At 45.6% G+C, this 17,282-nt stretch overlaps 2 protein-coding genes across 3 annotated transcripts; one reads left to right on the top strand and one right to left on the bottom strand.

The window, feature by feature from the left end:
* Positions 1-320: 320 nt before the first annotated feature.
* Positions 321-4,628, top strand: exosc8 (exosome component 8). The gene is made up of 11 exons (XM_089017158.1): positions 321-402; positions 583-619; positions 710-773; positions 989-1,062; positions 1,139-1,184; positions 1,248-1,353; positions 1,906-1,951; positions 2,850-2,946; positions 3,021-3,141; positions 3,665-3,771; positions 4,138-4,628. Exons 1-11 carry the CDS (start codon positions 386-388, stop codon positions 4,245-4,247), a joined length of 825 nt encoding a protein of 274 aa, XP_088873284.1. The 5' UTR covers positions 321-385; the 3' UTR covers positions 4,248-4,628.
* Positions 4,600-14,058, bottom strand: supt20h (SPT20 homolog, SAGA complex component). 2 transcript variants are annotated; one of them, XM_089017156.1, is made up of 23 exons: positions 13,902-14,058; positions 13,424-13,524; positions 13,318-13,353; positions 12,348-12,473; positions 12,135-12,261; positions 11,273-11,376; positions 11,034-11,204; positions 10,462-10,601; positions 10,215-10,371; positions 9,547-9,603; positions 9,381-9,458; positions 8,673-8,842; positions 8,566-8,598; positions 8,066-8,180; positions 7,882-7,987; positions 7,600-7,767; positions 6,679-6,871; positions 6,481-6,584; positions 6,349-6,404; positions 6,168-6,278; positions 5,592-5,682; positions 5,187-5,281; positions 4,600-5,050 (listed from the first exon to the last, which is right to left on the bottom strand). In XM_089017156.1, exons 2-23 carry the CDS (start codon positions 13,424-13,426, stop codon positions 4,874-4,876), a joined length of 2,418 nt encoding a protein of 805 aa, XP_088873282.1. In that variant the 5' UTR covers positions 13,427-13,524; positions 13,902-14,058; the 3' UTR covers positions 4,600-4,873. The 2 variants fall into 2 exon arrangements, with proteins under 2 accessions (XP_088873282.1, XP_088873283.1); XM_089017157.1 differs by having other exon boundaries at positions 5,193-5,281.
* Between the last annotated feature and the right edge of the window lie 3,224 nt (positions 14,059-17,282).

Raw genomic sequence — 17,282 nt, 5'->3', positions numbered from 1 at the left:
AGGTGGCATCTCGTGGTGAATTTAATGCTTTTTTTAAGTACACTAAAAAGCAAATTTAACGAAACGCCTTTTAGTTCATCCTCAATATAAGTAAACTTCCGGATAGAGTGAACGCTCGAAAAAAAAAACACGTGACTGTAAAGTGTCCTTGAGCGTTTTGAAAGGCGCTTAGAAATTATTATTACCATTATTATTATTCTAAACGCAATGACTTAAGCGTTAGCTGGTTTTCCGAAAGATATTATCCCGATTTTTGTAACCTTCTTTGTGTTGTTATAACACACATTATATAATAATGCCAATTCTTAGCAGTTAATGTAATTCGCTATTTTCCCCCTGCAGGCTTCCGTAGTTTTCTTCGACCCACGTGGTTAAACAAAACATCATGGCTGCTGGATTCAAGTAAGAAAGACTTGGCAAATTCATAATTTTATCGCCGTTATCGACAAATTATGTACTTATTTATCGGTTTTAAAATCGGGGTTTTACACAACTGAGTTGGTATGAAAATGTGTACGCGACCAAAAGGACTTGCCTGAAATCAATTCAATCGATTTCGGATTTGTCTTGATTTGTGTTCAGGACGGCTGAGCCTTTGGAGTTCCACCGGCGCTTTCTGGTGGGTGACGTTCGAACTTTGAGTATTTATAAATACTGTAGTACACCACATTGAGCATAAACGTTACCTGGCATATTTTCACGTTTCCAGAAGGAAAACTGTCGAGCGGATGGACGCGAATTGGACGAATTTCGAACCACGACGGTCAACATCGGTTAGTTGCACTTTTTTTCCTCCAGACCATGGCTCAATCCGGCCCTCCGGAGGTCCGATCCGGACCGTTGTAGAGCTTTCCCACCTGAGCTAAGCTTTCGGAAGCCCCTGACGGTTTGAATGAAGAGCATTGGAAGAAGGATACGTCTAAAATAGACTCCGGTTGCCCCAAAAAGTGCCCATTTCTTATTTTTCACACATTGCAACTGTCCTCAGGGTCCATCGGTACAGCAGATGGTTCGGCGCTGGTGAAGTTGGGCAACACCACCGTCATCTGTGGGGTCAAAGCGGTAAATGTTCAACACGGAGAAGAAACTAAAACTTGCGTTGTTGTTTTGAGCTCAGTTTGTGGGTATTGTCGCGCAGGAGCTCGCTAACCCGTCGGTGGACGCAACGGGAAAAGGTTTCGTTGGTGAGTTGTGGTTGATGAATCAGGACTTAGTACCACTTTTTTGATATCTCGGTAAATGTCCAGTGCCCAACGTGGACCTGCCACCTCTGTGCTCATCACAATTCCGACCTGGACCCCCTGGGGAGCAGGCCCAGGCTGCTAGTCAGTTCATGGTTGACATCATTGACAGGTAATAGGAATACATTTCATTTATAATAATAATAATAATAATAATAATAATACATTTGATTTCTAAGTGCCTTTCAAAACTCTCAAGTTCACTTTACAGTCACGGGATAAGTTTTTTTTTTCTGTGGATGAGCAGCAGCAGCGTTCACTACACCTGGAATAACTCAGAAAGTTAGCTAGCTAGCTCATGGATAACTAATAGATAGCTCGCTAGATAAATAGCAAATAGATAGGAAAGAGATAGCTAGTTAGGCAGCCAGCTAGATAGCGAGTTAGCAAATAGATAGGTAGCAAAGTAGCCAACTAGATAGCGAGATTAGCTAGCCAATAAATAACTAATAGATAGCAGATTATAAGCGCCTTTCAAAACTCACAAGGTCACTTTACAGTCACAGGATAATCAAATAGATAGAAAGCTAGCTAGCGGCAGCCACACGCGCTAGCGTTCACTTCACCTGGTACCATCCAATTGATTTATATTTTCATTTTTAAACTCACATTTTCTAACGTTTTATCTATTTATTTTGGGGGTGGGGGGGGGGCGTCACTGCAGCTCGGAAATGTTCCAGATGGAGGATTTGTGTATCGAGCGAGGCAAGGTAAGCGACTCAATGTCATCCACGACACAAAAGTAGAATTCATATTTTAATTTGGGTTAGTTTCCAAGTGTGATATCCACCAAATTAGCTTAGCAAAGTTTGGGTGCGTGTTATAAACGAGGCCTGGGGAAAAAAAATCAGTTTCAATTCAGTGAAACAAAATGTTAGGCCGATTTTTAATTGAAAATTAGGGGTGTGCACGTTATACACGTGTGTGTTATAATAATAACACATTTCATTTAGAAACGCCTTTCAAATCTCTCAAGGTCACTTTACAGTCACAGGATGAGTTTTTCTGCGGGTGAGCAGCGGCAGCGTTCACTCAACCCGGAAGTAACTCAAATAGATAGAAAGCTAGTTCGCTCGCGAATAGCTAGCGAATAGATAGCTAATAGCTAGCGAATAGTTAAAAGCCAGCGAATAGATAGAAAGCTAGCTAACTAGACAATAAATAGCTAATAGATAGCTAATAACTAGCAAATAGATAGCGAATAGCTAGCAAATAGATAGCTAATAGCTAGCGAATAGATAGAAAACTAGCTTGCTAGAGAATAGATAGCTAATAGCTTAGCAAATATATCGCTATTAGCTAGCAACCAGATAGCTCTTAGATTGCGAGTAGATAGCTAATACCTAGCAAAGTAACTCAAATAGATAGATTGCTAGGTAAGCGATTGTTAGCCAACAGATACCTATCTAGCCAGCCAGCCAGCTAGATAGCGAATAGATAGCTAGCTCTTTAGCTAGCCAGAGCTAATAGATAGCAAATAGCTAGCAAATAATAATACTTGAATACGGTCGTCTACGAGAATGACGGGAGTTTAGCGATTAAAAATGTTCACGTTTATCTGCGTTGTGTTGAAATTTGGGCTTTCAAGTCGTTCCGTCGTTTGTGTAGCTGTGCTGGTCGTTGTACTGCGACTTGCTCTGTTTGGACTACGACGGCAACCTGTTGGACGCGTGCACGCTGGCCATGTTAGCCGCCTTGAAGAACAGTGCGTATTTTCGGCTATCGCATTCCGTTGCCGTCGACTGCTCGTTTTGATCTTCTTGGTTTTGATTGACGCAGCCAAGCTCCCCAAAGTCTGCGTCGACGGCGAAACCGGCGCACCGGACGTCAACTTGGAAAAGCGACGCGGGTTAAAGATTCGCAAGCATCCCGTCGCCGCCTCCTTCGGCGTCTTTGACAAGTGAGTGCAGGATTTCCTTTTTCACTTTTTGGGCTGTTTGCGCAGACGTGGGTGTGTACACAATTTAGTGTATTTCAATATAGCTGTCTAACTAGCTATTAGTCATCTATTAGCCAGCTAGCTAATAAATGCGCTGATAAATGAAATGTATTGTTATTATTATTATTAATAGCTATCTAGCTGGCTGGCTAGCTATTAGCTAGCTAGCTAACTTGATCTCTTTGAGTTATTCCCGGTTGAACGGGGTAACTGTTGCTGGCTACCTTGCTAGCTATCGATTTGATATCTATTAGCTGTCTAACTAGCTAGCTATTAGTTATCTGCTAGCCAGCTAGCTTTCTGTCAATTTACTTCCGGGTTGAGTGAATGCTGGCGCGTGTGGCTGCCACTGCTCACCCACAAAAAAGTTTTGAAAGGTGCTTAGAAATGAAATGTATTATTATTATGATTATGTCCTTTTCACCAAAATGGCCACCCTACCCGTATTTCTTCTAAAACGCGACGTCCGTTTGGTGTCCCGCAGTTCCGTCGTCCTGGTGGACCCCTCGGGCGAAGAGGAGCAACTGGCGACCGCTCGCCTCACCGTGGTGACCGATGAGGAAGGACGCCTGTGCGCCGTTCACAAACCAGGTCACCACTGCTGGAAACTGTCCTGTGATGCGTTCAGGGAAACTGGGAAATCTCAATGCACAATTTATATTGGCCAATATCCACGTTGTTGCCTTAAATGTAAAAAATGTTGCTGAAACATTTCCTGATTTATTTATCTAGCTATCCAGCTATCTCGCTAGCTATCTAGCCAGCTTTCTATCTATTTGAGTTACTTCCAGGTTGAGTGAACGCTGGCGCGGGTGGCTGCTGCTGCTCACCCATAGAAAAACGCATCCTGTGACTGTAAAGTGACCTTGACAGTTTTGAAAGGCGCTTAGAAATGAAATGTATAATTATGATGATTATTATTATTATTTATGCTCTTTATTTTGATTTTTTTCTTAGGTGGGACGCCTTTGTCTGGGGAGAAAGTCCAAGAGTTGATCAGCCGAGCGACCGTGCGACAGAAAGAGATCCACAAACTCATCAACAAAGTCATCAAAAGCATCGTATAAAAATATAGGCTAACCACTATATACATATATATATTATATATAGGTAACATTTGACTTACGACCGACTTCAGTTCCGACCAAACGGTCGTAAGTCGAAAATGGTCGCAAGTCGAAATCCATTCAAAATGTTGAATAGAGACTCGAAGGCTAAATGACACGCAAATTCCCCCGCCCCCTCTGGTGCCATCACATGGTCGATTGCTGTGCAAGTGTGTGACATGCTGGCTGGCTGGCCAAAATTGTTGTACGCGTTCCCGGCCTGGTCGTAAGTTACCTGTATTATATAATATATATATAGTTGTATTTCCACTGTCAATATAGTCTTTTTTTGTAATAAAAAAAAACAATAAAATGGCTGACAAAAGTCCTCTTTAAAAAGTATTTAAGTGTCCAGAAATGTGTCAACACTCACGGTTTTAAATCCAGCGCCGACGAAAAGCGCTTTGGAGAGGTAGACGGTGGCCTCCAGGGGTCAATTTTATCTTTTGGTTGGGGGGATCCAGGGGGGGGGGGGTCTTGGTGGAAGAGCTTCAAGGACCTTTTGCAGGAGGAAGTATTGAGCTTCAAGGACCTTTTTCCATCTTGTGTGTTCAAAATAATAAAGAAAAACGTTCCTTGCTAGCGGCTCATTCGCGCCTGGGCGCGGCGGGGGGCAACGCGTCCGCCTGGCGAGGTTTGGGGAGGGGTTGCGGCGTGCTTCTTTTTCTCCGACTTCTTGCTTGATTGGCGGGATGCTGCGGTCCCCCCGGACCCCCTTGGGGGGCCGCCGCCGCCATAGCCATTTGCTGCTGCAAGAATTGCAACTATAACAGGAAAAACAAATTAAAAAAGGACGTTATTTGGAAAACCGGCGCTTTCCAATTGGATTGCATTTTGTTTTGCCTCATTGACAAAATGGCCCCCCGTTTGCACGTGTGTGTGTTTTTATGTCCATGTCACCGTTACTTGGATCTGAGGCTGGTGCTGCTGTTGAAGCCTCGGCGTAGGCGGCGGGGGCCCGGGGCCGTCCGGCCCGCAGCCCAACTGGGACAGCACTAATGGGGGGAGGGGCGGGGGTCAACCAGCAGAGGAGAAAAGAAACTTGAGTACAACCGCAACGTTTACATGGCCGAGGAGGGAAATGCTCGTTAGTTCGATAGCCAATAGACAGCAAATAGCGAGCTCTATTTGAGTTACTTCCGGGTTGAGTGAACGCTGGCGCGTATGGCTGCCGCTGCTCACCCACAGAAAAACTGAGCTAGTGACTGAAAAGTGACCTTGAGAGTTTTGAAAGGTGCTTAGAAATGAAATGTATTATTATTATAATAAATGGCTTTTTTTTTTTTTTAGGACCGTTTGTCCTACCTGCCGCCGGCGGAGACATGAAGCCGCCCACGCCCAAGTTGATGACGGCCGTTTGCTGGTTGCCTAAAGTCGGGTCGGCGCCCTGGTCGCCCTGCAACACCACACATAGTCATTAGTTGGAGTTTTGAGGAGATTGTGGGCATTTGCGGGTGTGTCGGGGCGAGCGGGTGAGCCCGACAACGCCACAACTGCCAATTGGAGTCGAATCGCATCCAAGTCACTTTTTTGTGTCACGTTTTTAAAATCAAGAAAAATATGGAAGAAGAAAGAATTTGCGATTTGCTAGCTATTAGCTCTCTATTCACTATCTGATAGCCATCTATTCGCTAGCTTTTAACAATCTATTTGCGAGCGAGTGATCTAGCTTTCTTTCTATTTATTCGCTAGCTATTAGCTATCTATTCGCTAGGTATTAGCTATCTATTCGCTAGGTATTAGCTATCTATTCGCTATCTGTTAGCCATCTATTCACTAGCCTTTAGCTATCTATTCGCTAGCTATTAGCTATATATTTGCGAACAAGCTAACTTTCTATATATTTATTTGCTAGCTATTCGCTATCTATTCTGGACTCACCGTGTCCCCCTGCTGTTGAGGGCTGGAAGTGGCCGACTGGCTTTGCGGGGAGAACTGCGACGGCGGCTGCTGCTGCTGGACGGGGTTGAAGATAAGCGGCCCCGTCGGGATCTGAGCGCGTCCGTCACATCAATTATTCAATAAAGGTCATCAATAAAGGTCATCAATCGACGTTGCTTACCTGCAACAAATTGAGCGGTCGCAGCCCGGCGCTGCTGTTCAGGCCAAAGTGACTTCCTGTCAGAGAACAACACCCGAATAATTACCACCCACCCCCGAGCCTCCGTTTGGGGCACCGCGGCTAACCGCTAACCGGTCTGAGCGGCGGGCACGAGGCCTCCGGACGGCAGGATTCCGCTCAGGTTCAGACCCGGACCGAGCATGGAGGCGGAGCCGCTCATCAGCGTCTGGGGGTTGCTATGGCGACCCCCCCCCAAAAAAAAAAAATCGTCAAAACAACCAATCGCGTGGCTTTTTGTGGACGGCGAAGATAGCAAAGCTCGCCACCCACCAGACGGAGCCGACCACGTTGATGAAGTTGAGGCCGGCCGGGTTGGAGGAGGTGGTGGCCGTGGTGATGGAGGTGCCCACCGTGGGCAGCGGGATGCTCATGACGGGTAGCGGCTGGCTGAGGGTCAGCGGCTGCAGGGGGGGCTCCGTCGGCGGGTCGGCGGCGTGTGACGTCGTGTTGGGGGTGCCGGATCCTAACACAAAGACGAACCCCCCCCCCCCGGTTGGCTAACTATGACACACCATCCCACCCTCAGCTCACAAACTTAATTGGTTCCCAGAAAGTGCGTGTGAGGCTAAAAGTTCATCTTCCAAAGATTTATTTGCCATAAGAAACCATTAAAATAAGAATAATCCGTTCCCAGGTCCCCATCAAACATAATTTTCTACTAAATAAGCCTGACTAGCTACCTAGCAAGATATCTTTGCTTCTTGTTGGCTGTCTGGCTAGCTATCAGCTAACTAGCTAGCTATTTGGCTGGCTACCTAGGTAGCTATCTATTTGCTATCTTTCTGGCTGGCTAGCAATCTATGAGCTATCTCGCTGGCTATCTATTAGCTTGATGGTTGTCTAGCTATCTAGCTATCCATCTATTAGCTATATAGCTAGCTGGCTATCTAGCTAGCTAGCTCACTTTCTATCTATTTGAGTAACTTCCGGGTTGAGTGAACGCTGGCGTGTGTGGCTGCCACTGCTCACCCAAAGAAAAAGTGATCCTGTGACTGTAAAGTGACCTTGAGAGTTTTGAAAAGCGCTTACAAATGAAATGTATTATTATTAAGACTACGCAAAATATACATATACATGATATAAATGGAACCGGAACCACCCCAGTTCCCATAATAGCAAAAGTACTCCACTCGATAACAAACCACGTCTGCACTCAAAGAAAGGGGGTGTGGAAAACCGTCTTGTACTCACTTTGCGTGGCGCTCCTGGGCGAAAGCGAGGCGGGGGAGAGCAGTCCCACCTGTCCCAGCTCCACCGAGTGCTTCCTGTTCGGAGGCTGACCTTTAACCTGGGGCGGAAGCGGCGGCGGCGTCGGACACTTGAGAAGACCACTAGCGCTTTGGGAGCTGAACGGATGACCTACGGGCACAAGACGCAAGCGCAAAGTCAGCAGCGATCGAACTAGCTAGCTAGCAATCAAAATAGCTAGCTGGCGATCAAATTAGCTAGCTAGCGATCGAACTAGGGGGCTACCTGAGGCGCCGCTACCCGGTCCCGGCGGCAGTTTGATGGGCTGCGGCCGGTGCTTCACCCCTTTGCCCAACGAGGACGTTTGGACCAGCAGAGAAAGGCCGTCGCCCTGTCGGCGACGGCGACATGGCCGATCACAACCGGCGCCGTTAGCGTCATCGACCCCCCCCAAAAAATGGGGAGGCACCTCGTCCTTGTCGGGAGAAGAAGGGGGCGCCGGCGCCAGGCTGCCGCTGTTGTGGGACATCTTCACCTCACACTTGACATCCTGCTCGTACACGCATTTGTACTGCGCGAGGAACCTGGAGGACACGCAAACGGCGTCAAGAAATGGCGGAAAGCTAACTAGCTAGCTAGCGATCCAATAAGCCAGCTAGCTGGCGATCGAAGTAGCTCGCGAGCAATCCAACTAGCTAGCTAGCGATCGAGATAGATAGCTTGCAATCATTCTATTCAGCTAGCTGGCTCATCCCTTGAGTCACAGGTGTCTAAATCAAGGCCCGGGGCCCAAATCTGGGGCGCCACGTCATTTTATTCTAGCTAGCTAGCAATCGAACTAGCTAGCTCTCTTTCTATTCAGCTAGCCGTCACATCATTTTTTTCACTTTGAAATCACTTGAATCACTTTGAAAATGCTACGCTTTGTTGCTACCACCAGCTCAAATCTTCTCCGCCGTGCCCACTCACCGCTCAGCATCCATTTTGGATCCGATCAGGAAACTGTGTGCGTAATAACAAGGACGTTAATTGAGCGGCTGCCATTTTGAGGCGCGCTCCATCTTTGGAGGTCTTACGGCGGATGCGTGAGCTTCAGGTCGGCGCCGTCCTCGTCCGACTTGCCGTCTTTGGCGCAGTAGATCTTGCCGTACACCAGCGGGTCGCCCAACGATTGGATGACGGACACTTTGGTCCTTTGGGCTTGTTCGCCCGACTCGCACTCGAAGGTGTAGTCGTCCACAACTTCCTGCGAAGATGGAAAGGGTGTGTTCTAAACATTAATTTCGCATAGGAAACCATTAAAATGAGAATAATCCGTCCCAGGTCCAAGCGCAAATAGGTGACACATACAATGTATTATTAGTAGTATTTTTAGCTATCTATTAGCTAGCTAGCTAGCTAGCTATTTGAATTCCTTCTAGGTTGAGTGAACGCTGGTGTTACTGCCGCTGCTCGCCCACAGAAAAACTGCTCCTGTGACTGTAAAGTGACCTTGAGTTTTGAAAGGCGCTTATAAATGAAATGTATTATAACAATAATAATCGTCCGATTATTAAATAAAATTAAATAAAAACTCTCAAGGTCACTTTTCAGTCCCAAAACAAGTTTTTCTGTGGGTGAGCAGCAGCAGTCACAGGCGCCAGTGTTCACTCAACCCGGAAGTAACTCAAATAGATAGAAAGCGAGTCAGCTAGCTAATAGATAGCCAATAGGTATCTAATAGATACGCAGCCAGCTAGGTCGGTAAATTCCGGCGCTAAAGGAGGTAAAGGTCCCGTCCGTACCTCGGCGGGCCAGATGACCGTATTGGGCTGAGAATCTTCCAACTGCAGCGATTTCTCCACCCGTGCGTATTTCTCCACCTGGGAAGCAAACAAACGAACGAACGAACGTCACGTTGGTTCTCCAACAGAGCAAACGGGCCCGTTTTTGGGTCGAAGCGCCGCTTACGTCGATTTCTTTGGGAACGCTCAGCTGGCAGATGTTCCGTCTCCACATGTCCACGCACTGTCCCACAACGACAACAACAAAAAGTCAAACCGGCCAAAACCGGACTTGAATGCAGATTCAAAAGGCAAGGAGAGGATGGACATTTTTATCCAGGGGGGAATTTGCTGGCAAAGGACTTTCTAGAGGGCCAGGAACTTTTCAGGTGCGGTCTGCAGCGCATTTGGTTCCAGGGACTACAAGTATCAAGAACCAAAAATATTGGGGAAACACCAGATTGCGTACATCTTTTTTTCCCCCAGTGACTGATTGGAACCATTTAGTTCTAGGAACTATTAGTACCAAGAGCCAAAGGTATTGGGGTAGTACTACTCAGTATGTAGTGCTTATAAAAAAACAATACAGCGATACCTCAGTTTACAAACTTAATTGGTTCCCAGAAAGTGTAAGGCAAAAAGTTCATCTTCCAAACATTCATGTCCCATAAGAAACCATTAAAATGAGAATAATCCATTCCCAGGTCCCCATAAAACATCATTTTCTACTAAATAAGCCTTAAAACTACTCAAAATAGACCTTATTTTATGTTTAATTAATGCGCTAGTGATCGAGACCTCAACTTTGGTGGGAAAATAAGAAGCGCTAACGGCCATGGCGGCCAGGACGCTCACGTTTCCGATCTTGGAGATCTTTAGGTCGATGACCGGCGTGGTTTTCCTCTCTTTCCTCTTCTGCAGGTAGTCGTAAAGGTGCAGCTGGCGCGGCGTGGGCAGCTGCGACAGCTCCTGCTGCCGGTTCAGCGCCGCCCGAGAGTGCCTCTTGAAACATCTTTCGGGGTGGGCGGCAATGAAAAAACAATTAATTGGGAATCCCCCTGAAAAAAATGAGTGGTGAGAATATGGCGGAGGAGCTGGTTACCGTTTCATGGCGCGGGTGTTCATTTTTTGCTTGTTGTATAGCAGCCTGTTCGCGGCGCAGGTGACGGAGATGGACGGGTCGAGGCACAGAGGCTCGGCCGTGGCCAAGATCAGCTGGCTCTCCAGCTGCAACTTGTCATCCTGGGGGAGGACGGACAAAATGTCAACCGCATCGCAAATGGTCCCAGAAAGTGTGTGTAAGGCAAAAAGTTCGTCTTCCAAACATGTATTTCCCATAACAAAAGATTAAAATGAGAATAATCCGTTCCCAGGTCCCCATAAAACATAATTTTCTACGAAATGAGCCTTAAAACGACACAAAATAGATCTTATTTTATGTACAATAAACGTGCTGAACACTAGCCCGTGGTAGGGTCTTTTCTTTGGCCCGATAATAGCAAAAGTACTACACTTGATAACAAACCACGTCTGCACTGAAAGACCGATGGTGTGGAAAACTAGTCCGCCAGCCACCGTGGCGCTGTGTGGTTTGGTTCGTCCGCATGCCAAGGTTATATTCTCGCGAATTTAATGTTGGCAAGGCAAAAAGTTTGCTAGCTAGCGCGTTCGTACCTGTGTCCACTTGTGGTGGTCACTAGTCATGGCGTGAACGTCGCATACAAGCGTCTGCATGGTGGGCCTGAGCAGAACGTGCCTGCTCTGGTAGGAAGGAATCTTGGTGCTGGCGCACTGGCGGAAATCTCGCACCTCCACCAGGACGCAGCCGCAGTGGAAGATGTTCACCTGGAAAACGTACCACGATGGCCGCTAGCGACATCCGCTAGCGAAAATGAGGCGCTAACATCACACACCTGCGACTTCTCCAGCAGGTCCACGAGAACGGGCGGCAGCTCCTCGGCGTCCAGGTAGTCCAGCAGCTCCCCTTCTTCGTACGGCAGTCGGATGGTTTCCGAATCTGACCAATAAAAACAAAACAGGAAGTCGGGACATTAGAAAGACGTATAGCTTTTCTAGTTATGTAACTATTAGCTAAATAGCTACCTAGCTAATTTGTAATAGATAATAAGGAGACAAAATGAACTAAACACAATGAGCTATCTAGGTAGCTATGTATTAGCCAGCTAGCTTTCTATCTATTTGAGTGACTTACGGGTTGAGTGAACGCTGGCGCATGTGGCTGCCGCTGCTCACCCACAGAAAAAAAAAACTTATCCTGTGACTGTAAAGTGACCTTGAAAGTTTTGAAAGGCGCTTAGAAATCAAATGTATAATTATTATTATTTTCATTCAGCTTTTCATGAGTTTCAAGACCCAAAATCTAGCTGGCTATTAGCTACCTGTTAGCTAGCTGGCTATTTTATATCTATTAGCTAGCTGGCGATGTATCTGGCTATATATGTATTATGTATGTATTCTATAAGTATTATTATTATTATTATTATTATCTATTCGCTAGCTATTAGCTCTCTATTCACTAGCGAGCTAGCTTTCTATCTATCTATTTGCTATCTGTTAGCTAGCTGGCTATTTGCAATCTATTAGCTAGCTGGCGATCTATCTGGCTATATACGTATTATGTATTCTATCTGTATTATTATTATCTATTGGCTAGCTATTAGCTATCTATTCGCTATCTATCTATTCGCTATATGTTAGCTATCTAGCTAGCTTTCTATCTGTTTGAGTGACTGGTGCGGGCCATTTTCCCCTCACCTGATCCATTTTTGCCCCTTAGCATGAGCGAGTAGCCATCGTTGCCGGGGTACAAGTTGACCACCAAACAAGGCGCCGACTCCTGAGACAGCAACTTGTCCAGCAGCTTGACGTTCCTCCGGAAATTCTGCCGCAAACGAACGGACGAGGTGTCAAAATGGCGATCACGCCAAGCGCGTAGAAGGCCGCCAAAATCGGCCGCCGGAATCGAACCTTCAACTCCGGCTCCTTCTCGCATTCTTCGATGTAGAGCTCGTAGAGTTTCTGGTACAAACTTTTCCTGCCGCCAGAAGAAAGACGCCTCCTGGCGGGGCGCTGGCGGGCACTTTCCACAATGTACTGAGCAACGCGGGAGGATAAAGAAGATGACAAGTTGTGATTTATTGGAAACAAAGAGTCTGAATAAAAAACACGTCTGGTCTTAGTACGACGTTACACTTACAGTACAAGTATTTAACATGCACGGCAAAAGAACGTACAGTGATACCTCAGCTTACAAACTTAATTGGTTCCCAATAAGTGTGTTTAAGGCGAAAAGTGTGTCTTCCAAACATTTATTTTCCATAAGAAACCATTAAAACGAGAATAATCCGTTCCCAGGTCCCCATAAAACATCATTTTCTACTAAAATAAGCCTTAAAACTACACACAATATACCTTAGTTTATGTATAATAAATGTGCTATTGGATTGTAATGAAAGAAATAAACTGTATTGTATAATAAAGTTGTTTTAATTACCTATGTCATGGTCATTGATGTCGTTGCCTCTTGATGATATCCGAGTGAAGTTGCCGTGCGATAATACCCTCACTCACACTGTCCCCTGCTAGCTGCTTTTCAGCAATCCAAAAGAAACACCCTTAGCCACATGTAGCAATTGTCAACTTAGCACACTAGTACTGGGACGCTAAGTCAAACAAACGCACGCCTCGTTGGTGTTCATAATAGCAAAAGTACTGCACTCAATAACAAACCACGTCTGCACTAAAAGAAAGTGGGTGTGGAAAACTAGTCCGCCAGCCAGCGTGGCGCTGCGTGGTTTGGTTCGTCCACGGAAAACTAGTTCGAATAATTTAATGTTCGTTAAGCGAAAGGTTCGTGAGCTATAGCGTTTGTAAACTGAGGCATCAGCGTACACAGAAAAAGCATGTTAACGCAAGGATAAAGAAAAACAATACTTACCTCAGCTCGATCTAATGCATATTCCAATACTTGTTGCTGCAGAAGTGAAGGGCAAATTACGGGTGACATTTATTGTCGTGACAGATGAAGATGAGGTGGAATTTACCATTGTGGTGAGGCGAGCCGCCAGCGACAGGGTGAGAGTTGACGCCCCCTCCAGCCTGCGTTGCCCCTCGGCGTCGCCCTCCTAATGCGACTCTTCACGCCCTGTTTGGAAAAAGGAGGCCATTCAAGCTAACTGGAAGGCCAGCTGATAACCAACGAAGAAGAAAAGCGCTCAGTCGACACCGCTCTCCAAAGTTACGTGTTTCGTCTAAACATGCTTCGATTGCACCTTCGCGATGACAAAAAGCAATTCATCAATAGTTTCGACTAAAGGGAGTTTAGGACATGCGACGCGCGTGACCATAAAGCCCCTCCGCGGATGCTCGACCCGCTGAAAGCGCGCGAGGCTAATGTTACCATGCTAACCCGCCGCTACGAGGGAGCCGTTTTTCCTTTTGATTTCATTATTCTTTTCTGTTCGCCGCGGCAGAAAAAGAGTCCCCGACCGCGACGTGCTTGACGGAGAAGGGGGGACTCGCCTCGCGGGTTGCATAGCGGCCAACGGCGTCTCCGACGCGGGATAACGAAAGCCGAGGGAAACATCGGGAGTCTTCATTGAAAAAAAGTAGGCGCGGCCGCCATCTTGTTCCAGTGTGACAACAACAGCTCAACTTCCCGTTTGAGCCGCGGATGGGCGGGGCTCAGCGGCTGACGTCATCGCCTAGAAAATACACAATCTTCCTTCGAATGTAGTTATATGAAATAATAACAATAATAATACTAATAATGTAATTTCTAAGCGCATTTCAAAACTCTCAAGGACACTACAGTCACGGGATAATAACTTTTTTTTTTGTGCGAGTAAGCAGCGGCCCCCATTCGCGCCAGTTTTCACTTTACCCGGAAGTAACACAGCAGCAAAGTTATGAAAGGAAAGAATTAGAAAAACAAAATACATGAGCCATCTTGAAGCAATAAAAAAAACACCCACAAAACTACATAAATAATATGACAACAAAATACATTTCGCTGCGTTGAGAAAAATCCATGAGAGGGCAGTAATGAGGCTGATCGCCGGTGCCAACCGGCGTTTAACTGAAATAAAAACAAAATGGCGCCGTTTGATCGATATTGGTCGTCGATTAATCATTAATTTATAACACATTTTCCAGCCAGAATGAGCGGGAATGGGTCGTCCCATTGGCCAACATCATCTTCACAGGATAAAGTTTCTTCAGAGAAATCCGAGAAGCAGGCAATAATCCAAACCGAGTGTCAGTACCACAAATGTGCAGCAGGGGGCGGCGTAGGCCCGCGGAGCCTTCGCGCGAGCGGTGCCAAAAACGCCAAAGTAGTGAATGAAAGAAATCCATTTGATCCTTTGGGCCAATTTGGAGGTGTGAAAGCGGTTTTTTTGTCCTTTGCCTCTCACTTGAAAAGCCTCTTTGAGCACTCTCACTTTTTAATAAAACAATCCGGTAATTAGCGTAGCGCACAAAACCTAGCGCTGTGCTGGATTGCAAGTGAGTGAGCGTAGCTTTTGTTGGCCGTCGGGCTAAGCAACGTACGACACGCAAACATTGGCCTCAAACGACGAGCAATTGTTCCGATTCAAAGCTCTGTGTCAACATCTGAGCTTGGGGGGTGGTTGGTGAAAAAGAGGTTCCTTTATGAGAGCCCAAGACTTGTGGGTGCGGTTGTTTTTCTTTTTAGGCCAGCATACAAACACGGGCCCTTTTCTTTCAAAAGCTAAAAGTCCACATACGTGGAAGGTCAACCGTGTGTGACGAGAATCTCAAAGTAGCATTGATGCATCGTCAAGGGATTTCGGCCATCTTTTGAGTTCACCCGCCTCCATTTTGTGGCACAAGCACATGTTAAAAAAATACAAATACACAACGCTTTAGCTCACAAACCAACATTAAATTCACGAGAGCTATCTATTAGCTATCTACGTATTAGCTAGTCTTGGCTCTCAAACTAATTTTTCGGCGGACGCGCCAAACCACACGGCGCCACGGTGGCTGGCGGACTAGTTTTCCACACCCACTTTCTTTGAGTGCAGACATGGTTTGTTATCGAGTGGAGTACTTTTGCTATTATGGGACCGAAAAAGACCGCACCACAGGCTAGTGTTTAGCCGAAGAGGAGAGAAAAGAAAATGATGGTGGGAGCAGAAGAAGGAGATCATCAAAAAACACCAACTTAGCGTCCCAGTACAAGTACGCTAAGTCGATCATCGCTACCATCCTTAAGAACAAAGAAGCTATTCAGGGTGTTACTGTGTTGTTTAAGCAATGGTCTCAGGCAATAGGTTAGCTATATAAGTGACTAGCTAGCTAGCTATTAGCCATATGACTGTCTAGCTATCTATTAGCTATCTACGTATTAGCTAGCTAGCTTTCTATCTATTTGAGTTACTTCCGTAATGAGTGAACGCTGGCGATTGTGACTGACGCGCAGAGAAACGTATCCTGTGACTGTAAAGCGACCTTGAGAGTTTTGAAAGGCGCCTCTAAATGAAATGTATTATTATTATTCTAAAAACTTCTGTTGGATTTGGATTCACGAAAAGCAGCTAGTAGGGGACAGTGTGAGTGAGGGTATTATCGCAGAGAAAGCACGGCAACATCACTCAGATATCAAGAGCCAACAGCATTAACGACCATCACAAAGTTCAATAAAACGACTATGATTATGCAGTACAGTTTATTTATTTAATTACAATATAATAGCAGATTTATTATACATAAAATAAGGTCTATTTTGTGGAGTTTACTGGCTTATTTGGTAGAAAATTCTGATTGATGGGGATCTGGGAACGGATTATTCTCATTTGAATGGTTTCTTATGGGAAATAAATGTTTGGAAGACTAACTTTTGGCCTTCCACACACTTCCTGGGAACCAATTAAGTTTGTAAGATGACTGGAGTTGATGTCAAACAGGAAGTGGCGGGCGTCGACCCCCACCCGGCAAAAATGAGCTCAGTCGTGGGAAGCCATCCATCCATCCCTGCGGACTTGCTTCAATTTATTGCATTTCGATATAAAAGCGAGTCATCCATTTTGGAGCAAATCCCCAGGGCGAGTTTGTCTTTGACGGACGACCGCTCCAAAAAGGACAACATTGACCTCAAGAAGACAAATTCTGGTGCGCCGCATCATAAAACAGTCCAAGGCTTGCAGGCTACTGGGCGACCAGTCACTTTCGTCAACGTTAGCACAAATAATAAGAAGAATAATACATTCCATTTCAAAGCGCCTTTCAAAACTCTTAAGGTTAAGGTGTCAATTTCGCCACTGCGACATTAATAAAGGCAAATACAATCCAATCCAATTTACAGGCACAGGATCATTTTTTTTCTGTGGATGAGCAGCGGCAGCCACACGCGCCAGCGTTCATTCAACCCCAAAGTAACTTAAATAGATAGCAAGCTAGCTAGTGAATATATTGCTAATAGCTAGCGAATAGATAGCTATTAGCTCACAAATAGATAGCTAATAGCTAGCGAATAGAAAGCTAATATCTAGTTAACAAATAGGTAGCCATTCGCAAATAGGTAGCATTCACTCAACCCAGAAGTAAGTCAAATATGTTGAAAGCTAGCTGGCTAACAGATAGCTAATAAATAGCCAGCTAGATAATTAGCTAACTAGCAAGATAGCCACATAGCTAATAAATAGCCAGCGACATAGCGAGCCAGATAGCTAATATATAGCAAATGGATATAGGTATGTAGCTGGCTATCTATTAGTTATACAGCTATCTAGCTACCTAAGCTAGCTGTCTATCTATTAGATATATATTGGCTATCTATTAGCTAGCTAGCTTTCTATCTGTCTGTGTAAGCTCTCAGTCGCTCTCAGTAGCTTTCTATCTATTTATGTTACTTCTGGGTTGAGTGAACGCTGGTGCGTG

This window comes from Hippocampus bargibanti, linkage group LG16 (assembly GCF_051943395.1).
Source record: "Hippocampus bargibanti isolate YZ-2025 linkage group LG16, ASM5194339v1, whole genome shotgun sequence".
NCBI classification, from domain to species: domain Eukaryota; kingdom Metazoa; phylum Chordata; class Actinopteri; order Syngnathiformes; family Syngnathidae; genus Hippocampus; species Hippocampus bargibanti.
Note: the sequence above shows the minus strand (reverse complement) of the source record. Positions and strands in the feature narration are given on the sequence as shown.

Coding starts and splice junctions, on each gene's coding strand:
- exosc8 (XM_089017158.1), top strand. Junction 1,185..1,247: donor AACGGGAAAAGGTTTCGTTG/GTGAGTTGTGGT, acceptor GTAAATGTCCAG/TGCCCAACGTGGACCTGCCA. Junction 3,772..4,137: donor GTGCGCCGTTCACAAACCAG/GTCACCACTGCT, acceptor TTTTTTTCTTAG/GTGGGACGCCTTTGTCTGGG.
- supt20h (XM_089017156.1), bottom strand. Junction 12,474..13,317: donor ATGCATTAGATCGAGCTGAG/GTAAGTATTGTT, acceptor CGCGTTGCTCAG/TACATTGTGGAAAGTGCCCG. Junction 12,262..12,347: donor AGAAGGAGCCGGAGTTGAAG/GTTCGATTCCGG, acceptor CGTTTGCGGCAG/AATTTCCGGAGGAACGTCAA.